The sequence below is a fragment of the Saccoglossus kowalevskii genome, chromosome 9, assembly GCF_978046115.1.
Source record: "Saccoglossus kowalevskii chromosome 9, keSacKowa6.1, whole genome shotgun sequence".
Classification (NCBI taxonomy): domain Eukaryota; kingdom Metazoa; phylum Hemichordata; class Enteropneusta; family Harrimaniidae; genus Saccoglossus; species Saccoglossus kowalevskii.
In genome coordinates this window covers 9,323,216-9,349,942 of record NC_140649.1, presented here as the reverse complement: position 1 = coordinate 9,349,942, position 26,727 = coordinate 9,323,216, and the positions used below count along the sequence as shown (strand labels likewise).

Below are 26,727 nucleotides of genomic sequence, written 5' to 3'. Positions count from 1 at the left end.
TTGGCGGACCCAGAACGTAGTAAGAGATTGGAACACTGTCTACATTGAGTAATGTACAAATAATAGATTTGGAAATGACAAAAAGTCGATTTAGTCGGCTACATTCAAGCAAAATATGGAGCAAATCATCATTTTCTTCACAGAAACGACAAGTGCTGGTTTCTTGGATACGGGCATTTTGCAAAAAGCTAGCAGTGGGATAGGCGCCATGTAGTAACCGGCAATGTAAGTCGCCATCTTTTTTTGTTATTGGTTTCAAGTAACAGTCGCGAAAAAGAGGCTGATGTTCCTTTTCCAACGAGAGAATATCTGTTCATACGTTGTAAAAATATGTAGTGTGCTTTGAAAAATAAAGTTTAGAAATAAAACATTTATAAATAACTCCTTTTTGCTACTTATAAAGTGGATAATTTAAAAGTATGTCATTGTCTTCATCCTCGTACAATAATTCGAGTGAATAATTCGAGTTTGTAACTTGTGTAGTGTTGTAACAATTTTCAATAGTTTCTTTAAATTGACGTGGGATAGCTCTGTGCACCACATCAAGTGCAACATTCAAAAGCCTCCTAGAACATATCGGCACTTTGTTATACAAGATGTCACGTCCCAACCACGCAGTCCCAGTGACAAGATCTCCAATTGTCGTATTGCCCGCATCACGAAAATGTGCGAGGGTGAGTGGCACAACATGCAAAGGGTGCAGAATCAGAATGTTGTACAAGAGCGGTTCCCGACAAACAGAGTAATAGGTGGTCGGTTGCCCATTTCTAAGATTTGAGATGGAAGACCAAACCTTCATAAGCTTACAATAGTACACTGGAATGTTATGAAAAGAAAGTGGTACATTTGTAACAAACAACTATTTGTCATATTTCAAATTATTAAAACGTTTAAGAAAGTAACTGGTGAAATAAAAACTAGGATGTTTCAAATTAGAGTAAAAATAACGTTGAATGTATTGCAAACGAAAGGAGGCAATTCTTGATGGTAAATGAACTAAGCCTTGACCACCCTGTGAAGGCGATAGATAAATAGACTTTGCAGGGAGCCAATGGCGACCCTGCCAAAAGAAATCAACAAAGAGTTTCTGAATATGATTAATTAGAGTACTGGGAGGACATAAACAAACTAGCCTATGTAGCAATTTGGACACTATCAACTGATTAACAACCAATGTACGTCCTCTGTAGGAAATAGAGGGCGCATACCTAGTCCACGATTCAAGCTTGGACTCTATTTCGTCACTGACATCAGTCCAATTTTTATCAAGCCACATAGGTGTATTCCCAAGAAATGTGCCAAGAACTTTAAGACCCACGTTGTTCCAGTTGATATTCAGGGGCATATCAGTTCTTGTTTTCCATTGTCCCACCCATAATCCCTGGGACTTTGCGTAGTTGATCCGTGAATTGCTGGCTTGTTCATATATTGTCAACCATTCTTGCAATCTATAGAAATCGGTGTTATTTGTTAAAAAGAAACTGACGTCATCAGCATACGCAGTGAGATGGGTTTTTTCCCTTGTTGAATCACATACTGGAATGCCCTGCATATCACTCTCAGTTCATAATTTGTGTAGCAACGGCTCAATACAAATAGAATACAGCTGACCAGAGAGAGAACAGCCTTGACGTATGCCGCGGGCAAATTGCAGAGGGGCAGTAAGATTGCTGTTCACTCGAACAAGAGATTGGGTTCCTGAGTACAAAAGTTTGATATATTTAGTGAAATTATCACCAAATCCAAATGCTTTGAGAGTGTTAATCAGATAATCGTGGAGTACACGGTCAAACGCGTTTTCTTGATCTAAAGATACGATACCAAGAGCTGTGTTGTTATCATTAATGTTGTTAAATATCTGACGACCAGGTATACAGTAACTCTGATCAATGTGAATTATGTTACTGAGTACTACCTTGAGTCTGAAGGACAGAACCTTGGTCAATATCTTATAATCAGAGCATAATAGACTGACTGGATGCCAATTCTTTAACAAATTATTATTTCCATTTTTAGGTAGCAGAGTGATGATAGCTCGTCTGCATGAAAGCGGGAGCTCTCCATCCTTGATCGAGGCTAGAAAGACTTCATGTAGGTCAGAAACCAAGGTTGGCCAAAAATGTTTGTAAAATTCGCCAGGATGGTCATCGATACCTGGAGATGTACCTGAAGAAAATGATTTTACAGACGCAGCAAGCTCTTTAAAACTGAGATACATGTCGCTCTTCTCTTTTAAATCATCATCAAACTGAGGAAGATTAGAAAGTAATTTGTGTTGACTATCCATAGACACAGGGTCCGGTGAAAACAAGTGAGAGTAAAAATCTCTAGTTAGTTGTTGCATCTCATGTGGTGCATCAACGATTGTACCATCATGCCTTTGTAGTTGCTACATGATTTTTTTACTGCCCCTCTGTTTTTCAAAGTTAAAAAAAGAACGAAGTTGGAGCATCATTTTCATTAAGTACTTTGTGCCTAGAGCGTATCGCTGCCCCCTTGTTTCGGACTGTACTAAATTTTCAAGTAGAACTTTCTTTTCATTGAGCTGGTTGACGAGATCGTGATTGGATTGCATTTGCTGTTCAATATTATTGATGTCATGTTGTAATAAATTTATAGTTTGTTTGTAATTATTACTTAACTTGAAAGTGTACTGTTTAGTGAGACCTTTAATCTTCAGTTTTCCAATATTCCATCACAGCTGGATGTTATTGAAATGCGACTTCTTTTTACGCCATGTGAGCCAGTAATCAGTAATTATTTCACAGAAAACTTGATCGTCAAGAAGACTAGAATTAAAACGCCATACAGGGTTATGATTTCTTATAGACTTTATTGAAAGACAAAGTGTAACAAGGCAATGATCGGAGAAATTATAATGTGGACAGATAGAACTACTTTTAATTCTAGACGCAATAGATTTGGATACATAGAATGTTTCTATACGGGATTTGCATTCATTTCTTCTCCAAGTAAACTGTTTGGCTAATGTGTTGAACTGACGCCATGCATCAACGAGTTTAAACCGACGTAAAATATTGGAGAGGAAGTTTGCAGATAAAAAGTGTGGTTCAGGGCTATCAGCTCTACCATTGTCAGGGCATAGGGTACAATTGAAGTCGCCCCCAATGACAAGTGGGTCGTTATTTAAGCTGTTCAAAAACGTTTTTAAAACTTTAAAGAATTCAAGACGTTCAAACCCGTTTGTCGGAGCATACACATTAATTAAATGCACCGGAACGCTATAAACCACGGCATGTATGTGCAAAAGATGCCCAGGAACGACAGTATTTAGATTTAAAATTTTAAAATTTTTATTTGGTTTAAAAAGTATGGCAACACCAGCAGAACGTGAACTTTCATGTGAAAAATACATAGGTGCTTTCCATACCACTTGCCACCTTACTTCATCAGAAGGTACGGAATGCGTTTCCTGAAGGAAACAAAAATCAGTGAAGTGGTTTTGTTTAATGAATTCAAACACTTGATATCTCTTGAAAGAATTACGACAACCATGTAAATTCCAAGTAATTCCTGAGAAGCTCGCCATGAGTAAGGATACAAGAAACAGAACAAGTGCATAGAGAAAAAAACATAGGCGCAACTATTTGATTTATTAATAACTTTATTCATTATTAGTGGTTAGTAGTTTAATTCAACTTAGATAGTTTACTACCAGCAGTAGTGCAAATACCTCGTTTTGCGTCTAATAATTTATCGCTGCGTTTGTTCGTAATTCTGGGCATTCTAGAGATGCCGATACCTGACGCGATTCTACAAGTCAAACGCCTTATGCGAATTTTTTCCTTCGGAGGGAAGTCGTTATTTTTCCGGAAATGACACAGAGAGCGTACAAGTACGCGCAGGTCCAGACAAAAACTATTGGCTAGAGCGATCAAATGTTTGGAATTATAAGAGTCATCCACGAATTTTTGTGTTTTATCATGCGCCAGAAGAAACTTTGATGTTTCGCTTGAATCTTCGTCCTGTAGTAGGCTAGACATATCTGAAAAGTCCGATGCAACTGACTCCAGATCCTCCATATCATCAAATGGAAAAGTGGGATGTTGATGCTTTGAATCAAACGGATCGATGAACGAAGCATCGACGGAAGAAGAGGGTGCCCCGGGAGGCGTAGTTGGTGAGGGATGGGTTCGTACCATCTCCTCATCGTTATTTGGTGAACGATCTGTTATTGTAGTTATTTCAGTGCTGACAATCTCATTAACATTACAAAGGCCTGTACGCGTGGCATCAAGTTGAATAGCATCTGTGCTGGGTTCAATCGAAGTTGAGTCGTCATCACACACGCCAGTCACATTAGTTTCCATATTATTTTTATCAACATTATCAGTTATTAAAGTACTATCTGTTTCAACATCATTTTCAGTTGCGTTTTCAGTATTTTCAGTAATCTCAGTTATTGTGTCATTAACGGCAGTGCTAGTCATAATGTCGGTTGTAGGGGTATGTGTAGATGTGTCAAGTGTGTTCTGTGCTTGAGCCGTATCAACGTTTTCGCGGCAATTACGCTGTATATGCCCCTTTTTATGACACTTATGGCACACGATTTCGTCCGTCGACAGGTAAATTCAGACGGTGCGCTGACCGTGTGTGATATTAGTAACCCCGTCAAGCGAATTTTTATCACATATTATGTACACCTGTCGACGGAACGATTTTACATGCCTTAATTCAGGATTTCTGCAGCCCAAAGGAACGTAGCGAATACTCGAAACTACTCGGCCATAATTAGATAGTTAATAAAGAGTTCGGAACGTAAGGTGGTACACCGGAAAGTATAACTTTCATAGAAGGTTTAACTAAAGGTTCAACAAAAATAAATGACGACCCAATAGAAAGACCCTCAGCGCGAACCAGTTCGACTGAGGTAACACAATCAACAAAAACAATAACACTATGATTGACACGGGTGGCAGCTACAATACTCTTTGCCCCAACAATAGAGGATATTGCCTGTACATAGGCCTCAATTCCTACACCGTCAACAGATTCGCACTTAATACCGTGCTTGCGAGTAAGACCAGAAAACGGGTTACCACCTCGTGGGTTTGCCATGGGAGCGGCCATCTTGGCAGGCTCACCGGCAAGACTCCAGACAACGTAAAATAAAATCAACCAAAAACACGGCAGACTTATGCCTAAAATGAATAGAAAAGTAATGACCGTATGCACAAAGTATTATTGAAACAACGTAGATAAGCAAAAAGGTAAACTTAACTCTCAAAGAGGTGAATTTTCAGCTATTTTGAGCAGCTCAGTGCAGCGATGTGTGAAGCTAATTAGTATTCATTCATTCATTCGTGTAATGGTATATTTATTTCCATGTGTAAGCTCATATATGTCATATAACACTGCATTTGTAGGTAGCTCTAGGTGCATGTTGTGAGTTTTTTTTCACGGTAGTTCTCTTTTGGAGGATGTGGTGGCCCTGAAAAGGGCAGTTTGGTCTGTGTATGACAAGCATACTACTTCGAACTGGTATACTTGGTGACTGCTTTTGTTCCTTCACTGACTGCATGTTTGGCAAGCTCACCGGACAAAAGAAGACGGACAGCGGTCTGAACCTCTCTGCTGGTAATGGTTCTACGCTTGCTGTAGTGTGACAACCTCGAGGCCTCTGTGGCGATACGTTCAAATATGTCGTTGACGAAGCTGTTCATGATCGACATAGCCTTGGACGACACACCAGTGTCTGGGTGAACTTGCTTCAATACCTTTTAGATGTAAATACCATAGGATTCTTTTCTACCTCTCTTTCGCTTTCTCTTGTCGCCAGCAGGACGGGTGGCCTTAGCCTTACCACCTTTCTTTGCTGCCCTACCACTGGTTTTGGGAGGCATGTTGAACGTATGAGGATGAAGTTCAAAGTGACAGTCATTGGCGTTGATTCACTATTTATATCGAACGATATGCTAATGAAGGATTCTAAACCAAGCGTGCCAAAACCAAACGAACGCAAGAGAAAACACAGTTTTTTAGTTTTTTTTTTATTAAAAGTGTTCATTGATATTGTTGGGGCGCTGACTGAATGCTATTCATCTCTATCCTCAATTCTGATTCGAAGTATATATTTGCAATCGGAATCCGGGTCGGGTGTATAAAAACAGCCAGTGAGATACCCGCAGTATCATTCTCGTCCTAGTTCGAGCCGAATAATTAACATAAAGTCATGTCTGGTCGTGGAAAAGGTGGTAAGGCAAAGGGCAAGTCCAAGACTCGTTCATCCCGTGCTGGTCTCCAGTTCCCAGTAGGTCGCGTACACCGATTCTTAAGAAAAGGCAATTATGCCGAGCGTGTTGGTGCCGGCGCTCCTGTATATTTGGCTGCAGTACTCGAGTACTTGGCCGCGGAAATACTGGAGTTGGCCGGTAACGCCGCTCGTGACAACAAGAAGTCCAGGATCATTCCACGTCACTTACAGCTTGCTGTCCGAAACGACGAGGAGTTGAACAAGCTCATGTCGGGAGTCACCATCGCCCAGGGTGGTGTATTGCCTAATATCCAGGCCGTTCTCCTGCCAAAGAAGTCCAACCCTAAATCCAAGTAAACCACTAAGTATGCACTGCATACACAAACCAAACGGCCCTTTTCAGGGCCACCACATCCTCCAAAAAGAGAACTACCGTAATAATTATAAATGATGTGTGTTGTTGTGAACGAGTGTAGAATTAGCGCAGCACTCAGAATCGCAAATATTATTGTAAGGGAAGGCAGGCCGGCAGCACGGCGAGATGTTATTTGAATAAAAAAAACAATAGTATCTACACAGCTCAGCTCTCGGTGGCGTTTTTGTGACACCGTGCTCTCCCCGCAAATGTAGCAGTCACATGGAAATGCAAAACAACAATCGAGATAAATGCATTAAAGCTTCAATATATCCATCTCACACTCACCACGTATATACACAATTCGTCAAGCAAGGAAACACGTTGCTATTTGCAATGACGTCTCTGTATTATGTGTTAATATATTATTAGGCATTTTGTATGTGGCGTAAAACGATCGCGAGTGCATCAGTTGATGTGAAAAACGGGTGATTGTAAATGAGTTCGTCTCGGTGTTCCAGTTGTGCGAGTGTGCTTCGATTGTAAATCACTTTATTCATGACACACTGTACTGGTCTTCTGATTAGCATTGTATGGAATATGTTATCGACTGGGCGGAGTAGTAAATTAGAGAGCTAGCCTCAGTCGACTATAGTGCCTTGTTTGACATGGAAAACGGGTAAATTTACTTATACTGACTGGCAAATGAACATTAAATATACGTATATACGTTCACAGACACATACATACATACATACTATAATACGGTAGTTCTCTTTTTGGAGGATGTGGTGGCCCTGAAAAGGGCCGTTTGGTTTGGGTTTATATTCTACGTTTATCCACCAAAACCGTACAATGTACGACCCTGGCGTTTTAGTGCGTAGACGACATCCATGGCGGTGACGGTCTTTCTTTTGGCGTGCTCTGTGTAGGTGACGGCGTCACGGATGACATTCTCTAAGAACACCTTCAATACACCCCGAGTTTCTTCGTAGATGAGACCGGAGATACGTTTGACACCACCGCGACGTGCAAGACGTCGGATAGCTGGCTTGGTGATACCTTGAATATTATCGCGAAGAACTTTACGATGACGCTTGGCGCCTCCCTTTCCAAGACCCTTGCCTCCTTTACCACGACCAGACATGTTTGATGAGTTCAGTGTATAGAAGTCAACTGCCTAAATTGATCAAATCTCTCGCACTTTATAGTCTGGTTGCGAACGTGAAAGGACTCACAACGCACTTGAAAAATCTTCTGTCAGATACGCACAATGACAAATAATTCGCACCCATTATATTTTACGTTTCAATCAACATCGCCGCTGATTGGCCATTAGTCACAACCAATAGGAGAGCGCGTGGTGGGGTCAATGACCTTTCAGACGACGGTCGAATCCGACTTTAGTCCCACTCTCTTCTTATGTATCACGAACTCGTGTTTGTTTTATTCAGCCCAACACGATCGAAACTGTAAATAATTATTACAGTTCTGAGTCGGGCGACGACGGTAAACGAATGTAGGGCACATTTGACGTTTTAATCAATATACATGACACAGATACTGGTGTACTTTGCATTAAACATACCAGAAAATGTAATGAATCACACTTTCCAAACCCGGTCTCCTTGCTACACGATGTAATGTAAAGCGTACACATTAGGCAATTCGTCAAACCGAACGAGCAATGTGTGATTTGCACTTACGTAAACAGTTAGAGTTTGTATTGAATGGACACAGTGGTGGAACAATTTAAGTGTTACGTGTCTTAATGCAAGAGTTACGAACATTGTTAAGACAACGAACGAGCCCACCAACTTTGCTCGCAACTTCCAATTACAAGATGCGACATAGACGAGAACACATTAAGCTATGTATATAGACGAATACCCGTGGTTAAGATTTTCCACGTATTGATATCGATGTGTTTATTAGCATTACTTTAACGAATAGGTACATTTTCCAATACGCATGTTTTCATAAACGTTACAACATTCTTATTTATACAACCTTACAACAATAATTCAAACATATTGATTTATTTATTTTATCTGTTTATTTATGTATTCCTTCATTCATTCGTGTAATGGTATATTTATTTCCATGTGTAAGCTCATATATGTCATATAACACTGCATTAGTAGGCAGCTCTAGGTGCATGTTGTGAGTTTTTTTTCACGGTAGTTCTCTTTTTGGAGGATGTGGTGGCCCTGAAAAGGGCCGTTTGGTTTGTGTATGACAAGCATACTACTTCGAACTGGTATACTTGGTGACTGCTTTTGTTCCTTCACTGACTGCATGTTTGGCAAGCTCACCGGGCAAAAGAAGACGGACAGCGGTCTGAACCTCTCTGCTGGTAATGGTTCTACGCTTGTTGTAGTGTGCCAACCTGGAGGCCTCTGTGGCGATACGTTCAAATATGTCGTTGTCGAAGCTGTTCATGATCGACATAGCCTTGGATGACACACCAGTGTCTGGGTGAACTTGCTTCAATACCTTGTAGATGTAAATACCGTAGGATTCTTTTCTACCTCTCTTTCGCTTTCTCTTGTCGCCAGTATGACGGGTGGCCTTAGCCTTACCGCCTTTCTTTGCTGCTTTACCACTAGTTTTGGGAGGCATGTTGAACGTATGAGGATGAAGTTCAAAGTGACTGTCATTGGCGTTGATTCACTATTTATAGCGAACGATATGCTAATGAAGGATTCTAAACCAAGCGCGCCAAAACCAAACGAACACAAGAGAAAACACAGTTTTTTAGGGTTTTTTTCATTCAAAGTGTTCATTGTCATTGTTGATTGGCCATTAGTCACAACCAATAGGAGAGCGCGTGGTGGGGTCAATGACCTTTCAGACGACGGTCGAATCCGACTTTAGTCCCACTCTCTTCTTATGTATCACGAACTCGTGTTTGTTTTATTCAGCCCAACACGATCGAAACTGTAAATAATTATTACAGTTCTGAGTCGGGCGACGACGGTAAACGAATGTAGGGCACATTTGACGTTTTAATCAATATACATGACACAGATACTGGTGTACTTTGCATTAAACATACCAGAAAATGTAATGAATCACACTTTCCAAACCCGGTCTCCTTGCTACACGATGTAATGTAAAGCGTACACATTACGCAATTCGTCAAACCGAACGAGCAATGTGTGATTTGCACTTACGTAAACAGTTAGAGTTTGTATTGAATGGACACAGTGGTGGAACAATTTAAGTGTTACGTGTCTTAATGCAAGAGTTACGAACATTGTTAAGACAACGAACGAGCCCACCAACTTTGCTCGCAACTTCCAATTACAAGATGCGACATAGACGAGAACACATTAAGCTATGTATATAGACGAATACCCGTGGTTAAGATTTTCCACGTATTGATATCGCTGTGTTTATTAGCATTACTTTAACGAATAGGTACATTTTCCAATACGCATGTTTTCATAAACGTTACAACATTCTTATTTATACAACCTTACAACAATAATTCAAACATATTGATTTATTTATTTTATCTGTTTATTTATGTATTCCTTCATTCATTCGTGTAATGGTATAATTATTTCCATGTGTAAGCTCATATATGTCATATAACACTGCATTAGTAGGCAGCTCTAGGTGCATGTTGTGAGTTTTTTTTTTCACGGTAGTTCTCTTTTTGGAGGATGTGGTGGCCCTGAAAAGGGCCGTTTGGTTTGTGTATGACAAGCATACTACTTCGAACTGGTATACTTGGTGACTGCTTTTGTTCCTTCACTGACTGCATGTTTGGCAAGCTCACCGGGCAAAAGAAGACGGACAGCGGTCTGAACCTCTCTGCTGGTAATGGTTCTACGCTTGTTGTAGTGTGCCAACCTGGAGGCCTCTGTGGCGATACGTTCAAATATGTCGTTGTCGAAGCTGTTCATGATCGACATAGCCTTGGATGACACACCAGTGTCTGGGTGAACTTGCTTCAATACCTTGTAGATGTAAATACCGTAGGATTCTTTTCTACGTCTCTTTCGCTTTCTCTTGTCGCCAGTATGACGGGTGGCCTTAGCCTTACCGCCTTTCTTTGCTGCTTTACCAATAGTTTTGGGAGGCATGTTGAACGTATGAGGATGAAGTTCAAAGTGACAGTCATTGGCGTTGATTCACTATTTATATCGAACGATATGCTAATGAAGGATTCTAAACCAAGCGTGCCAAAACCAAACGAACGCAAGAGAAAACACAGTTTTTTAGGTTTTTTTTATTAAAAGTGTTCATTGATATTGTTGGGGCGCTGACTGAATGCTATTCATCTCTATCCTCAATTCTGATTCGAAGTATATATTTGCAATCGGAATCCGGGTCGGGTGTATAAAAACAGCCAGTGAGATACCCGCAGTATCATTCTCGTCCTAGTTCGAGCCGAATAATTAACATAAAGTCATGTCTGGTCGTGGAAAAGGTGGTAAGGCAAAGGGCAAGTCCAAGACTCGTTCATCCCGTGCTGGTCTCCAGTTCCCAGTAGGTCGCGTACACCGATTCTTAAGAAAAGGCAATTATGCCGAGCGTGTTGGTGCCGGCGCTCCTGTATATTTGGCTGCAGTACTCGAGTACTTGGCCGCGGAAATACTGGAGTTGGCCGGTAACGCGAATACGAGAGAAGTCGGCCAATCGCCAAGTCGGCCTGCAGGAGAAGTCGGCCAGTCACCAAGTCGGCCGGGCGGAGAAGTCGGCCACTTCAACTCTACTAATAGGCAGGGAGACTGTACAAATCTATGTTCGTAATCTACAGAGCAAATTGCTGAGTTCATATAGGCTACCTACTATAATAGTACAACCACTGCATGTAGGGCTGTTGGGTACCAGGCGACCCCTACATCACAGCATTCGACAAGCAAAAATATTGACCATTCGCCGATACATGGCAGTTTTGGGACTCATTCAGGGTGATCGCATTGAAATACTTATTAGAAACTTTTGACAGATATTTGTTACTCATACGTTATCATTGGATCTTCATTTTTTTAAAACGAAATCTTGCAGTGACACACATGTGTGCCATGAATAATAAACAATGCGAACCTGTAGTTGAGAGAACGTGCCGGCGGCCATATTGTTACGTGGATAGCCTGGCTTTACCACCCTTTTCACGGGGGTGGCAATGTGTCGGTGCATGGTGATTACTAGAACAATGTTTGATTTTCTCTTTCAGTAAAACCTTATGGCAAAACGGAAGTTCAGTGAGGGAAGATTACCTGTAAGGTCATAGTTATTTAGCCAGAAAGAACTAATTATGTTTTGTGCATAAAATATAAGTCTTTTCGTTTTGCACAGAATACATAACAATGACAATGATTTATCTAAAAGGAACAAATAATGTCGTGTTTAATCACAACTATACTCATTGTCTAAACTGTTAATATTTGAACTTGCCGAGGGTGCGAAAGTGTGAAGTTATGCATCACAATGGAAGTGCTTGAACTGCGTATTTGAACTGCTACCCGTGATGTGCGCTACTTTCATAGTTGTTATGTAAGTTCACGTCAACTCAACTGTTTGAACTGCCGTATGATTTTATGAAATGATGTACATTAGAAAACGTCATTTGTTGCCATTTATTATACACATCAATTATATTCATTTTAACGTGAACAAAAAAATGTATTTGCCGTCTTCGTTACGTATAATGTACGTTTAATCATGGAACTATTTTTTAGATCCATGGTTTAATAAATGGCAACTAACAACATTTTCTAAGTACATGTACGGTGTTTCATAAAATAGATGTATTTTTCTTCCAAAATGTTAAGCGATTATTGCTGGATTACAATGCTTTGTCTTAGGTACTACATCCAAACAAGTGATATGAACTTACAGTCATCTCGCCGCCAACTGACACATCATGTGGAAATGGAGAGACGTTGGCTTGAGTCTAGACTACGGATCACAGATACTTATTTATTTCTGTTTTTTACGGATGTTGGATGACAATTATTTATAAAATCAAACTGGAAACATTTTAAAGTCAAGCATTCCATAGTTTATTTCCAAACAGTAAAAATACATCACATAAAAGTAGCCTAGTTCCGTTGCCAGAAAATGCCAATAAAAAAACTAGAGACGTTTCAAAGTGATAGAATTATTCAAAATAGTTTATTTAGAACAACGAAAAATATATAACGTAAACGTAACTGATATTACAACAAAAATCTAAATAGTCAAAACCTGAAATACACATTACATATTATAAATGCTAATGGAATTTCGATAAGATATATAACATAGACGTAGAGAAATTTATTAGTCGCGATGATAAACGAAAGTAAACGGCGCTGAAAAAAAAACACTAGAGAAATTTATTAGTCAGCATTTAAGTTTATTTTAAAACATGAAAAGTACATAACATAAAGGTAATCGAGTTGCGATGATAAACGAAAGTAAACGGCGCTGAAAAAAAAACACTAGAGAAATTTATTAGTCAGCATTTAAGTTTATTTTAAAACATGAAAAGTACATAACATAAAGGTAATCGAGTTGCGATGATAAACGAAAGTAAACGGCGCTGAAAAAAAACACTAGAGAAATTTATTAGTCAGCATTTAAGTTTATTTTAAAACATGAAAAGTACATAACATAAAGGTAATCGAGTTGCGATGATAAACGATATGGCCGTAAGAGCAACGCATTATCAAGTCGGCAAGTTCAAATATTAACAGCTAGTACAATGGAAAAATGGTTAAGTGGTGTCACAATTACAACAATTCTGGAGGTATAATGAAACACTTAAACACATCCAACTATTGTTTGATCTGTTAATGGAGGATCGAACCAGTCCTATGGATAAGATATATTTTACGTCCAGATTTTACGCCACCACCGGCACTTAGAATAAATATTCACGTCTCTGACGTCATACAGACCTGGATTTGAACCTGTCATTTTATTGTGTTTGACCATGGAGGTATCTCTTTTCTACCTCCATGGTTTGACTGTATACCATTGCGCTGCAGATGCTGTAAACATCTCGAAAAGTGTTCTATATGTAAGTTACACAGGGAATGTATCAGGTATGGTTGATCGACGTTCAATATGAAGCCTTCAAATAAACATTACATAAAGGACAAAATAAACTGTGCTTACGGTACTAACATGGTAATTATAATTTAGCGCACTTGATAATTTTAGTTTATGTACGACCATGGAGGTAGAAAAGAGAAGGAGTCCTTCTCTTTTCTACCTCCATGGTACGACGAAATGTCGGCAATTTAGGGAAAAAATGTATGTGCGGTGAACAGAGATATACCATGGAGATTTATATTTTGAAATCCGTACTTGACGTTCAATAAATATTTTGTATATACTCAACGCCTACGAATGTAGTCTGTACCTTAAAGACCGATTAGTCAATCAAATACAAAAAAATGGATTTCCCCGTGGTTAATAAATACGAAGCATAGTCCGATTATCCGTGGCCTTTGTACACCTTCAATAGCAGTGTAATCTTTGTTGGTGTTTTTATAATAAAAGAAACGCAATTTGTCTGTAAAAACATCGGCAGTTATCACCTTGGACAATAGATGTTAATCGGGTCGGTGTGATGCTTGCTGACATACATCCTGTGGGGTCATGTACTTGGCATACACAAAATAATAGCGCTCAAATGTTGCTCAATCTTTATTAAATAGAATAACAGACTAAATCAGACGGGTATGAACCGGACTTTGGTTTTACAATACAATGTACATTGGATGTTCATTTATTTAGCTCCATGATTGAACAATGTGCTTTGCGGTACGACGCAGGTTACTGTCAGAGTGGACTGCCGCTAAAGCTCGTCAAAAACACAACACAACTGAATCTTTATTAAACACAAACAAGAAAAACATTTTCAGTCCGATGCATTCACTCTGAAATCCCTTCAGTACTCTGTAAATAGAAAGACATGTTATTCACTAACTGTCAATTAAGTTTAGTTTATTCAAGACACAATCGCGTCTCCTGGGAGACGGATATGGTTAAAATAACAATTAAATACATTGAATTCCTAGTCTGTAATGTAATAGCTGACTTCTCACTTACTCACATTTTTTTAATAGTACGTGACGCACGAAAACACATTTTCCGTAATCAAAGTGTACGAACGCAATCTGTACTGTAAAAACCGACTTCTGACTTACGTCTATACTGTACTGGCCAACTTCTCACTTTCGTACTTGACACATGAAAAACAATGTTTGTAGTCATTATGTACGAACGAAGTCTGTACCGAAATGGCCGACTCCTCACTTTTGTACTTGACGCACGAAAACATATTTGTAGTCAATATGTACGAGCGTAGTAAGTACCATGTCCAGTAATGATCGACTTTTCGAGAAAAAAAATGTAAATATGTGTGAACGTAGTATGTACGTAATGACCGACTTCTCCGATGTTTCACTGGCCGACTTCTCCGATGCTCACAGGCCGACTTCTCGCACTGGCCGACTTCTCCGTTGTTTTGCTGGCCGACTTCTCCTGCTGGCCGACTTCTCTTGTTACCGGTAACGCCGCTCGTGACAACAAGAAGTCCAGGATCATTCCACGTCACTTACAGCTTGCTGTCCGAAACGACGAGGAGTTGAACAAGCTCATGTCGGGAGTCACCATCGCCCAGGGTGGTGTATTGCCTAATATCCAGGCCGTTCTCCTGCCAAAGAAGTCCAACCCTAAATCCAAGTAAACCACTAAGTATGCACTGCATACACAAACCAAACGGCCCTTTTCAGGGCCACCACATCCTCCAAAAAGAGAACTACCGTAATAATTATAAATGATGTGTGTTGTTGTGAACGAGTGTAGAATTAGCGCAGCACTCAGAATCGCAAATATTATTGTAAGGGAAGGCAGGCCGGCAGCACGGCGAGATGTTATTTGAATAAAAAAAACAATAGTATCTACACAGCTCAGCTCTCGGTGGCGTTTTTGTGACACCGTGCTTTCCCCGCAAATGTAGCAGTCACATGGAAATGCAAAACAACAATCGAGATAAATGCATTAAAGCTTCAATATATCCATCTCACACTCACCACGTATATACACAATTCGTCAAGCAAGGAAACACGTTGCTATTTGCAATGACGTCTCTGTATTATGTGTTAATATATTATTAGGCATTTTGTATGTGGCGTAAAACGATCGCGAGTGCATCAGTTGATGTGAAAAACGGGTGATTGTAAATGAGTTCGTCTCGGTGTTCCAGTTGTGCGAGTGTGCTTCGATTGTAAATCACTTTATTCATGACACACTGTACTGGTCTTCTGATTAGCATTGTATGGAATATGTTATCGACTGGGCGGAGTAGTAAATTAGAGAGCTAGCCTCAGTCGACTATAGTGCCTTGTTTGACATGGAAAACGGGTAAATTTACTTATACTGACTGGCAAATGAACATTAAATATACGTATATACGTTCACAGACACATACATACATACATACTATAATACGGTAGTTCTCTTTTTGGAGGATGTGGTGGCCCTGAAAAGGGCCGTTTGGTTTGGGTTTATATTCTACGTTTATCCACCAAAACCGTACAATGTACGACCCTGGCGTTTTAGTGCGTAGACGACATCCATGGCGGTGACGGTCTTTCTTTTGGCGTGCTCTGTGTAGGTGACGGCGTCACGGATGACATTCTCTAAGAACACCTTCAATACACCCCGAGTTTCTTCGTAGATGAGACCGGAGATACGTTTGACACCACCGCGACGTGCAAGACGTCGGATAGCTGGCTTGGTGATACCTTGAATATTATCGCGAAGAACTTTACGATGACGCTTGGCGCCTCCCTTTCCAAGACCCTTGCCTCCTTTACCACGACCAGACATGTTTGATGAGTTCAGTGTATAGAAGTCAACTGCCTAAATTGATCAAATCTCTCGCACTTTATAGTCTGGTTGCGAACGTGAAAGGACTCACAACGCACTTGAAAAATCTTCTGTCAGATACGCACAATGACAAATAATTCGCACCCATTATATTTTACGTTTCAATCAACATCGCCGCTGATTGGCCATTAGTCACAACCAATAGGAGAGCGCGTGGTGGGGTCAATGACCTTTCAGACGACGGTCGAATCCGACTTTAGTCCCACTCTCTTCTTATGTATCACGAACTCGTGTTTGTTTTATTCAGCCCAACACGATCGAAACTGTAAATAATTATTACAGTTCTGAGTCGGGCGACGACGGTAAACGAATGTAGGGCACATTTGACGTTTTAATCAATATACATGACACAGATACTGGTGTACTTTGCATTAAACATACCAGAAAATGTAATGAATCACACTTTCCAAACCCGGTCTCCTTGCTACACGATGTAATGTAAAGCGTACACATTAGGCAATTCGTCAAACCGAACGAGCAATGTGTGATTTGCACTTACGTAAACAGTTAGAGTTTGTATTGAATGGACACAGTGGTGGAACAATTTAAGTGTTACGTGTCTTAATGCAAGAGTTACGAACATTGTTAAGACAACGAACGAGCCCACCAACTTTGCTCGCAACTTCCAATTACAAGATGCGACATAGACGAGAACACATTAAGCTATGTATATAGACGAATACCCGTGGTTAAGATTTTCCACGTATTGATATCGATGTGTTTATTAGCATTACTTTAACGAATAGGTACATTTTCCAATACGCATGTTTTCATAAACGTTACAACATTCTTATTTATACAACCTTACAACAATAATTCAAACATATTGATTTATTTATTTTATCTGTTTATTTATGTATTCCTTCATTCATTCGTGTAATGGTATATTTATTTCCATGTGTAAGCTCATATATGTCATATAACACTGCATTAGTAGGCAGCTCTAGGTGCATGTTGTGAGTTTTTTTTCACGGTAGTTCTCTTTTTGGAGGATGTGGTGGCCCTGAAAAGGGCCGTTTGGTTTGTGTATGACAAGCATACTACTTCGAACTGGTATACTTGGTGACTGCTTTTGTTCCTTCACTGACTGCATGTTTGGCAAGCTCACCGGGCAAAAGAAGACGGACAGCGGTCTGAACCTCTCTGCTGGTAATGGTTCTACGCTTGTTGTAGTGTGCCAACCTGGAGGCCTCTGTGGCGATACGTTCAAATATGTCGTTGTCGAAGCTGTTCATGATCGACATAGCCTTGGATGACACACCAGTGTCTGGGTGAACTTGCTTCAATACCTTGTAGATGTAAATACCGTAGGATTCTTTTCTACCTCTCTTTCGCTTTCTCTTGTCGCCAGTATGACGGGTGGCCTTAGCCTTACCGCCTTTCTTTGCTGCTTTACCACTAGTTTTGGGAGGCATGTTGAACGTATGAGGATGAAGTTCAAAGTGACTGTCATTGGCGTTGATTCACTATTTATAGCGAACGATATGCTAATGAAGGATTCTAAACCAAGCGCGCCAAAACCAAACGAACACAAGAGAAAACACAGTTTTTTAGGGTTTTTTTCATTCAAAGTGTTCATTGTCATTGTTGATTGGCCATTAGTCACAACCAATAGGAGAGCGCGTGGTGGGGTCAATGACCTTTCAGACGACGGTCGAATCCGACTTTAGTCCCACTCTCTTCTTATGTATCACGAACTCGTGTTTGTTTTATTCAGCCCAACACGATCGAAACTGTAAATAATTATTACAGTTCTGAGTCGGGCGACGACGGTAAACGAATGTAGGGCACATTTGACGTTTTAATCAATATACATGACACAGATACTGGTGTACTTTGCATTAAACATACCAGAAAATGTAATGAATCACACTTTCCAAACCCGGTCTCCTTGCTACACGATGTAATGTAAAGCGTACACATTACGCAATTCGTCAAACCGAACGAGCAATGTGTGATTTGCACTTACGTAAACAGTTAGAGTTTGTATTGAATGGACACAGTGGTGGAACAATTTAAGTGTTACGTGTCTTAATGCAAGAGTTACGAACATTGTTAAGACAACGAACGAGCCCACCAACTTTGCTCGCAACTTCCAATTACAAGATGCGACATAGACGAGAACACATTAAGCTATGTATATAGACGAATACCCGTGGTTAAGATTTTCCACGTATTGATATCGCTGTGTTTATTAGCATTACTTTAACGAATAGGTACATTTTCCAATACGCATGTTTTCATAAACGTTACAACATTCTTATTTATACAACCTTACAACAATAATTCAAACATATTGATTTATTTATTTTATCTGTTTATTTATGTATTCCTTCATTCATTCGTGTAATGGTATATTTATTTCCATGTGTAAGCTCATATATGTCATATAACACTGCATTAGTAGGCAGCTCTAGGTGCATGTTGTGAGTTTTTTTTTTCACGGTAGTTCTCTTTTTGGAGGATGTGGTGGCCCTGAAAAGGGCCGTTTGGTTTGTGTATGACAAGCATACTACTTCGAACTGGTATACTTGGTGACTGCTTTTGTTCCTTCACTGACTGCATGTTTGGCAAGCTCACCGGGCAAAAGAAGACGGACAGCGGTCTGAACCTCTCTGCTGGTAATGGTTCTACGCTTGTTGTAGTGTGCCAACCTGGAGGCCTCTGTGGCGATACGTTCAAATATGTCGTTGTCGAAGCTGTTCATGATCGACATAGCCTTGGATGACACACCAGTGTCTGGGTGAACTTGCTTCAATACCTTGTAGATGTAAATACCGTAGGATTCTTTTCTACGTCTCTTTCGCTTTCTCTTGTCGCCAGTATGACGGGTGGCCTTAGCCTTACCGCCTTTCTTTGCTGCTTTACCAATAGTTTTGGGAGGCATGTTGAACGTATGAGGATGAAGTTCAAAGTGACTGTCATTGGCGTTGATTCACTATTTATAGCGAACGATATGCTAATGAAGGATTCTAAACCAAGCGCGCCAAAACCAAACGAACGCAAGAGAAAACACAGTTTTTAAGGGTTTTTTTCATTCAAAGTGTTCATTGTCATTGTTGAGGCGCTGACTGAATGCTATTCATCTCTATCCTCAATTCTGATTGGAAGTATATATTTGCAATCGGAATCCGGGTCGGGTGTATAAAAACAGCCAGTGAGATACCCGCAGTATCATTCTCGTCCTAGTTCGAGCCGAATAGTTAACATACAATCATGTCTGGTCGTGGAAAAGGTGGTAAGGCAAAGGGCAAGTCCAAGACTCGTTCATCCCGTGCTGGTCTCCAGTTCCCAGTAGGTCGCGTACACCGATTCTTAAGAAAAGGCAATTATGCCGAGCGTGTTGGTGCCGGCGCTCCTGTATATTTGGCTGCAGTACTCGAGTACTTGGCCGCGGAAATACTGGAGTTGGCCGGTAACGCCGCTCGTGACAACAAGAAGTCCAGGATCATTCCACGTCACTTACAGCTTGCTGTCCGAAACGACGAGGAGTTGAACAAGCTCTTGTCGGGAGTCACCATCGCCCAGGGTGGTGTATTGCCTAATATCCAGGCCGTTCTCCTGCCAAAGAAGTCCAACCCTAAATCCAAGTAAACCACTAAGTATGCACTGCATACACAAACCAAACGGCCCTTTTCAGGGCCACCACATCCTCCAAAAAGAGAACTACCGTAATAATTATAAATGATGTGTGTTGTTGTGAACGAGTGTAGAATTAGCGTAGCACTCAGAATCGCAAATATTATTGTAAGCGAAGGCAGGCCGGCAGCACGGCGAGATGTTATTTGAATAAAAAAACAATAGTATCTACACAGCTCAGCTCTCGGTGGCGTTTTTGTGACACCGTGCTCTCCCCGCAAATGTAGCAGTCACATGGAAATGCAAAACAACAATCGAGATAAATGTATTAAAGCTTCATTATATCCATCTCACACTCACAACGTATATACACAATTCGTCAAGCAAGGAAACACGTTGCTATTTGCAATGACGTCTCTGTATTATGTGTTAATATATTATTAGGCATTTTGTATGTGGCGTAAAACGATCGCGAGTGCATCAGTTGATGTGAAAAACGGGTGATTGTAAATGAGTTCGTCTCGGTGTTCCAGTTGTGCGAGTGTGCTTCGATTGTAAATCACTTTATTCATGACACACTGTACTGGTCTTCTGATTAGCATTGTATGGAATATGTTATCGACTGGGTGGAGTAGTAAATTAGAGAGCTAGCCTCAGTCGACTATAGTGCCTTGTTTGAAATGGAAAACGGGTAAATTTACTTATACTGACTGGCAAATGAACATTAAATATACGTATATACGTTCACAGACACATACATACATACTATAATACGGTAGTTCTCTTTTTGGAGGATGTGGTGGCCCTGAAAATGGCCGTTTGGTTTGGGTTTATATTCTACGTTTATCCACCAAAACCGTACAATATACGACCCTGGCGTTTTAGTGCGTAGACGACATCCATAGCGGTGACGGTCTTTCTTTTGGCGTGCTCTGTGTAGGTGACGGCGTCACGGATGACATTCTCTAAGAACACCTTCAATACACCCCGAGTTTCTTCGTAGATGAGACCGGAGATACGTTTGACACCACCACGACGTGCAAGACGTCGGATAGCTGGCTTGGTGATACCTTGAATATTATCGCGAAGAACTTTACGATGACGCTTGGCGCCTCCCTTTCCAAGACCCTTGCCTCCTTTACCACGACCAGACATGTTTGATGAGTTCAGTGTATAGAAGTCAACTGCCTAAATTGATCAAATCTCTCGCACTTTATAGTCTGGTTGCGAACGTGAAAGGACTCACAACGCACAATGACAAATAATTCGCACCCATTATATTTTACGTTTCAATCAACATCGCCGCTGATTGGCCATTAGTCACAACCAATAGGAGAGCGCGTGGTGGGGTCAATGACCTTTCAGACGACGGTCGAATCCGACTTTAGTCCCACTCTCTCCTTATGTATCACGAACTCGTGTTTGTTTTATTCAGCCCAACACGATCGAAACTGTAAATAATTATTACAGTTCTGAGTCGGGCGACGACGGTAAACGAATGTAGGGCACATTTGACGTTTTAATCAATATACATGACACAGATACTGGTGTACTTTGCATTAAACATACCAGAAAATGTAATGAATCACACTTTCCAAACCCGGTCTCCTTGCTACACGATGTAATGTAAAGCGTACACATTACGCAATTCGTCAAACCGAACGAGCAATGTGTGATTTGCACTTACGTAAACAGTTAGAGTTTGTATTGAATGGACACAGTGGTGGAACAATTTAAGTGTTACGTGTCTTAATGCAAGAATTACGAACATTGTTGAGACAACGACCGAGTCCACCAACTTTGCTCGCAACTTCCAATTACAAGATGCGACATGGACGAGAACACATTAAGCTATGTATATAGACGAATACCCGTGGTTAAGATTTTCCACGTATTGATATCGATGTGTTTATTAGCATTACTTTAACGAATAGGTACATTTTCCAATACGCATGTTTTCATAAACGTTACAACATTCTTATTTATACAACCTTACAACAATAATTCAAACATATTGATTTATTTATTTTATCTGTTTATTTATGTATTCCTTCATTCATTCGTGTAATGGTATATTTATTTCCATGTGTAAGCTCATATATGTCATATAACACTGCATTAGTAGGCAGCTCTAGGTGCATGTTGTGAGTTTTTTTTTCACGGTAGTTCTCTTTTTGGAGGATGTGGTGGCCCTGAAAAGGGCCGTTTGGTTTGTGTATGACAAGCATACTACTTCGAACTGGTATACTTGGTGACTGCTTTTGTTCCTTCACTGACTGCATGTTTGGCAAGCTCACCGGGCAAAAGAAGACGGACAGCGGTCTGAACCTCTCTGCTGGTAATGGTTCTACGCTTGTTGTAGTGTGCCAACCTGGAGGCCTCTGTGGCGATACGTTCAAATATGTCGTTGACGAAGCTGTTCATGATCGACATAGCCTTGGATGACACACCAGTGCCTGGGTGAATTGCTTCAATACCTTGTAGATGTAAATACCGTAGGATTCTTTTCTACCTCTCTTTCGCTTTCTCTTGTCGCCAGTAGGACGGGTGGCCTTAGCCTTACCGCCTTTCTTTGATGCTTTACCACTAGTTTTGGGAGGCATGTTGAACGTATGAGGATGAAGTTCAAAGTGACTGTCATTGGCGTAGATTCACTATTTATAGCGAACGATATGCTAATGAAGGATTCTAAACCAAGCGCGCCAAAACCAAACGAACGCAAGAGAAAACACAGTTTTTTAGGGTTTTTTTCATTCAAAGTGTTCATTGTCATTGTTGAGGCGCTGACTGAATGCTATTCATCTCTATCCTCAATTCTGATTGGAAGTATATATTTGCAATCGGAATCCGGGTCGGGTGTATAAAAACAGCCAGTGAGATACCCGCAGTATCATTCTCGTCCTAGTTCGAGCCGAATAGTTAACATACAATCATGTCTGGTCGTGGAAAAGGTGGTAAGGCAAAGGGCAAGTCCAAGACTCGTTCATCCCGTGCTGGTCTCCAGTTCCCAGTAGGTCGCGTACACCGATTCTTAAGAAAAGGCAATTATGCCGAGCGTGTTGGTGCCGGCGCTCCTGTATATTTGGCTGCAGTACTCGAGTACTTGGCCGCGGAAATACTGGAGTTGGCCGGTAACGCCGCTCGTGACAACAAGAAGTCCAGGATCATTCCACGTCACTTACAGCTTGCTGTCCGAAACGACGAGGAGTTGAACAAGCTCTTGTCGGGAGTCACCATCGCCCAGGGTGGTGTATTGCCTAATATCCAGGCCGTTCTCCTGCCAAAGAAGTCCAACCCTAAATCCAAGTAAACCACTAAGTATGCACTGCATACACAAACCAAACGGCCCTTTTCAGGGCCACCACATCCTCCAAAAAGAGAACTACCGTAATAATTATAAATGATGTGTGTTGTTGTGAACGAGTGTAGAATTAGCGTAGCACTCAGAATCGCAAATATTATTGTAAGCGAAGGCAGGCCGGCAGCACGGCGAGATGTTATTTGAATAAAAAAACAATAGTATCTACACAGCTCAGCTCTCGGTGGCGTTTTTGTGACACCGTGCTCTCCCCGCAAATGTAGCAGTCACATGGAAATGCAAAACAACAATCGAGATAAATGTATTAAAGCTTCATTATATCCATCTCACACTCACAACGTATATACACAATTCGTCAAGCAAGGAAACACGTTGCTATTTGCAATGACGTCTCTGTATTATGTGTTAATATATTATTAGGCATTTTGTATGTGGCGTAAAACGATCGCGAGTGCATCAGTTGATGTGAAAAACGGGTGATTGTAAATGAGTTCGTCTCGGTGTTCCAGTTGTGCGAGTGTGCTTCGATTGTAAATCACTTTATTCATGACACACTGTACTGGTCTTCTGATTAGCATTGTATGGAATATGTTATCGACTGGGTGGAGTAGTAAATTAGAGAGCTAGCCTCAGTCGACTATAGTGCCTTGTTTGAAATGGAAAACGGGTAAATTTACTTATACTGACTGGCAAATGAACATTAAATATACGTATATACGTTCACAGACACATACATACATACTATAATACGGTAGTTCTCTTTTTGGAGGATGTGGTGGCCCTGAAAATGGCCGTTTGGTTTGGGTTTATATTCTACGTTTATCCACCAAAACCGTACAATTTTACGTTTCAATCAACATCGCCGCTGATTGGCCATTAGTCACAACCAATAGGAGAGCGCGTGGTGGGGTCAATGACCTTTCAGACGACGGTCGAATCCGACTTTAGTCCCACTCTCTCCTTATGTATCACGAACTCGTGTTTGTTTTATTCAGCCCAACACGATCGAAACTGTAAATAATTATTACAGTTCTGAGTCGGGCGACGACGGTAAACGAATGTAGGGCACATTTGACGTTTTAATCAATATACATGACACAGATACTGGTGTACTTTGCATTAAACATACCAGAAAATGTAATGAATCACACTTTCCAAACCCGGTCTCCTTGCTACACGATGTAATGTAAAGCGTACACATTACGCAATTCGTCAAACCGAACGAGCAATGTGTGATTTGCACTTACGTAAACAGTTAGAGTTTGTATTGAATGGACACAGTGGTGGAACAATTTAAGTGTTACGTGTCTTAATGCAAGAATTACGAACATTGTTGAGACAACGACCGAGTCCACCAACTTTGCTCGCAACTTCCAATTACAAGATGCGACATGGACGAGAACACATTAAGCTATGTATATAGACGAATACCCGTGGTTAAGATTTTCCACGTATTGATATCGATGTGTTTATTAGCATTACTTTAACGAATAGGTACATTTTCCAATACGCATGTTTTCATAAACGTTACAACATTCTTATTTATACAACCTTACAACAATAATTCAAACATATTGATTTATTTATTTTATCTGTTTATTTATGTATTCCTTCATTCATTCGTGTAATGGTATATTTATTTCCATGTGTAAGCTCATATATGTCATATAACACTGCATTAGTAGGCAGCTCTAGGTGCATGTTGTGAGTTTTTTTTTCACGGTAGTTCTCTTTTTGGAGGATGTGGTGGCCCTGAAAAGGGCCGTTTGGTTTGTGTATGACAAGCATACTACTTCGAACTGGTATACTTGGTGACTGCTTTTGTTCCTTCACTGACTGCATGTTTGGCAAGCTCACCGGGCAAAAGAAGACGGACAGCGGTCTGAACCTCTCTGCTGGTAATGGTTCTACGCTTGTTGTAGTGTGCCAACCTGGAGGCCTCTGTGGCGATACGTTCAAATATGTCGTTGACGAAGCTGTTCATGATCGACATAGCCTTGGATGACACACCAGTGCCTGGGTGAATTGCTTCAATACCTTGTAGATGTAAATACCGTAGGATTCTTTTCTACCTCTCTTTCGCTTTCTCTTGTCGCCAGTAGGACGGGTGGCCTTAGCCTTACCGCCTTTCTTTGATGCTTTACCACTAGTTTTGGGAGGCATGTTGAACGTATGAGGATGAAGTTCAAAGTGACTGTCATTGGCGTAGATTCACTATTTATAGCGAACGATATGCTAATGAAGGATTCTAAACCAAGCGCGCCAAAACCAAACGAACGCAAGAGAAAACACAGTTTTTTAGGGTTTTTTTCATTCAAAGTGTTCATTGTCATTGTTGAGGCGCTGACTGAATGCTATTCATCTCTATCCTCAATTCTGATTGGAAGTATATATTTGCAATCGGAATCCGGGTCGGGTGTATAAAAACAGCCAGTGAGATACCCGCAGTATCATTCTCGTCCTAGTTCGAGCCGAATAGTTAACATACAATCATGTCTGGTCGTGGAAAAGGTGGTAAGGCAAAGGGCAAGTCCAAGACTCGTTCATCCCGTGCTGGTCTCCAGTTCCCAGTAGGTCGCGTACACCGATTCTTAAGAAAAGGCAATTATGCCGAGCGTGTTGGTGCCGGCGCTCCTGTATATTTGGCTGCAGTACTCGAGTACTTGGCCGCGGAAATACTGGAGTTGGCCGGTAACGCCGCTCGTGACAACAAGAAGTCCAGGATCATTCCACGTCACTTACAGCTTGCTGTCCGAAACGACGAGGAGTTGAACAAGCTCTTGTCGGGAGTCACCATCGCCCAGGGTGGTGTATTGCCTAATATCCAGGCCGTTCTCCTGCCAAAGAAGTCCAACCCTAAATCCAAGTAAACCACTAAGTATGCACTGCATACACAAACCAAACGGCCCTTTTCAGGGCCACCACATCCTCCAAAAAGATAACTACCGTAATAATTATAAATGATGTGTGTTGTTGTGAACGAGTGTAGAATTAGCGTAGCACTCAGAATCGCAAATATTATTGTAAGCGAAGGCAGGCCGGCAGCACGGCGAGATGTTATTTGAATAAAAAAACAATAGTATCTACACAGCTCAGCTCTCGGTGGCGTTTTTGTGACACCGTGCTCTCCCCGCAAATGTAGCAGTCACATGGAAATGCAAAACAACAATCGAGATAAATGTATTAAAGCTTCATTATATCCATCTCACACTCACAACGTATATACACAATTCGTCAAGCAAGGAAACACGTTGCTATTTGCAATGACGTCTCTGTATTATGTGTTAATATATTATTAGGCATTTTGTATGTGGCGTAAAACGATCGCGAGTGCATCAGTTGATGTGAAAAACGGGT

The 26,727-nt window shown here is 40.8% G+C and overlaps 12 protein-coding genes, 1 long non-coding RNA gene and 3 pseudogenes across 13 annotated transcripts; 5 read left to right on the top strand and 11 right to left on the bottom strand.

The window, feature by feature from the left end:
• Nucleotides 1-5,489: 5,489 nt before the first annotated feature.
• Nucleotides 5,490-5,864, bottom strand: LOC146738294 (histone H2B, gonadal-like; annotated as a pseudogene).
• Nucleotides 5,865-6,193: 329 nt separating this feature from the next.
• LOC146738293 (histone H2A-like) lies at nt 6,194-6,571 on the top strand. The gene has a single exon (XM_085503906.1). It carries the CDS (start codon nt 6,194-6,196, stop codon nt 6,569-6,571), a length of 378 nt encoding a protein of 125 aa, XP_085360032.1.
• An 833-nt stretch (nt 6,572-7,404) lies between these two features.
• Nucleotides 7,405-7,716, bottom strand: LOC146738292 (histone H4). The gene has a single exon (XM_085503905.1). It carries the CDS (start codon nt 7,714-7,716, stop codon nt 7,405-7,407), a length of 312 nt encoding a protein of 103 aa, XP_085360031.1.
• A 1,100-nt stretch (nt 7,717-8,816) lies between these two features.
• Nucleotides 8,817-9,191, bottom strand: LOC146738291 (histone H2B, gonadal-like). The gene has a single exon (XM_085503723.1). It carries the CDS (start codon nt 9,189-9,191, stop codon nt 8,817-8,819), a length of 375 nt encoding a protein of 124 aa, XP_085359849.1.
• Nucleotides 9,192-10,288: 1,097 nt separating this feature from the next.
• LOC146738290 (histone H2B, gonadal-like) lies at nt 10,289-10,663 on the bottom strand. The gene has a single exon (XM_085503722.1). The coding sequence runs from the start codon at nt 10,661-10,663 to the stop codon at nt 10,289-10,291; it is 375 nt and encodes a 124-aa protein (XP_085359848.1).
• Nucleotides 10,664-10,991: 328 nt separating this feature from the next.
• Nucleotides 10,992-15,267, top strand: LOC146738288 (histone H2A-like). The gene is made up of 2 exons (XM_085503904.1): nt 10,992-11,187; nt 15,086-15,267. Exons 1-2 carry the CDS (start codon nt 10,992-10,994, stop codon nt 15,265-15,267), a joined length of 378 nt encoding a protein of 125 aa, XP_085360030.1.
• On the bottom strand, nt 14,199-14,899 carry LOC146738289 (uncharacterized). Its single transcript, XR_014930524.1, has 2 exons — nt 14,726-14,899; nt 14,199-14,474 (listed from the first exon to the last, which is right to left on the bottom strand). It is a non-coding gene; the product is annotated as an uncharacterized LOC146738289 (long non-coding RNA).
• An 833-nt stretch (nt 15,268-16,100) lies between the features above and the next one.
• Nucleotides 16,101-16,412, bottom strand: LOC146738287 (histone H4). Its single transcript, XM_085503903.1, has one exon. The coding sequence runs from the start codon at nt 16,410-16,412 to the stop codon at nt 16,101-16,103; it is 312 nt and encodes a 103-aa protein (XP_085360029.1).
• Nucleotides 16,413-17,512: 1,100 nt separating this feature from the next.
• On the bottom strand, nt 17,513-17,887 carry LOC146738286 (histone H2B, gonadal-like). The gene has a single exon (XM_085503721.1). It carries the CDS (start codon nt 17,885-17,887, stop codon nt 17,513-17,515), a length of 375 nt encoding a protein of 124 aa, XP_085359847.1.
• A 1,097-nt stretch (nt 17,888-18,984) lies between these two features.
• LOC146738285 (histone H2B, gonadal-like) lies at nt 18,985-19,359 on the bottom strand. Its single transcript, XM_085503720.1, has one exon. It carries the CDS (start codon nt 19,357-19,359, stop codon nt 18,985-18,987), a length of 375 nt encoding a protein of 124 aa, XP_085359846.1.
• Nucleotides 19,360-19,616: 257 nt separating this feature from the next.
• On the top strand, nt 19,617-20,066 carry LOC146738284 (histone H2A). The gene has a single exon (XM_085503719.1). It carries the CDS (start codon nt 19,689-19,691, stop codon nt 20,064-20,066), a length of 378 nt encoding a protein of 125 aa, XP_085359845.1. The 5' UTR covers nt 19,617-19,688.
• Nucleotides 20,067-20,894: 828 nt separating this feature from the next.
• LOC146738283 (histone H4-like) lies at nt 20,895-21,206 on the bottom strand. The gene has a single exon (XM_085503902.1). It carries the CDS (start codon nt 21,204-21,206, stop codon nt 20,895-20,897), a length of 312 nt encoding a protein of 103 aa, XP_085360028.1.
• Nucleotides 21,207-22,280: 1,074 nt separating this feature from the next.
• LOC146738282 (histone H2B, gonadal-like) lies at nt 22,281-22,654 on the bottom strand (annotated as a pseudogene).
• A 257-nt stretch (nt 22,655-22,911) lies between these two features.
• On the top strand, nt 22,912-23,361 carry LOC146738281 (histone H2A). Its single transcript, XM_085503718.1, has one exon. The coding sequence runs from the start codon at nt 22,984-22,986 to the stop codon at nt 23,359-23,361; it is 378 nt and encodes a 125-aa protein (XP_085359844.1). The 5' UTR covers nt 22,912-22,983.
• Nucleotides 23,362-25,159: 1,798 nt separating this feature from the next.
• LOC146738280 (histone H2B, gonadal-like) lies at nt 25,160-25,533 on the bottom strand (annotated as a pseudogene).
• Nucleotides 25,534-25,790: 257 nt separating this feature from the next.
• LOC146738279 (histone H2A) lies at nt 25,791-26,240 on the top strand. The gene has a single exon (XM_085503717.1). The coding sequence runs from the start codon at nt 25,863-25,865 to the stop codon at nt 26,238-26,240; it is 378 nt and encodes a 125-aa protein (XP_085359843.1). The 5' UTR covers nt 25,791-25,862.
• The last annotated feature ends 487 nt before the right edge of the window (nt 26,241-26,727 follow it).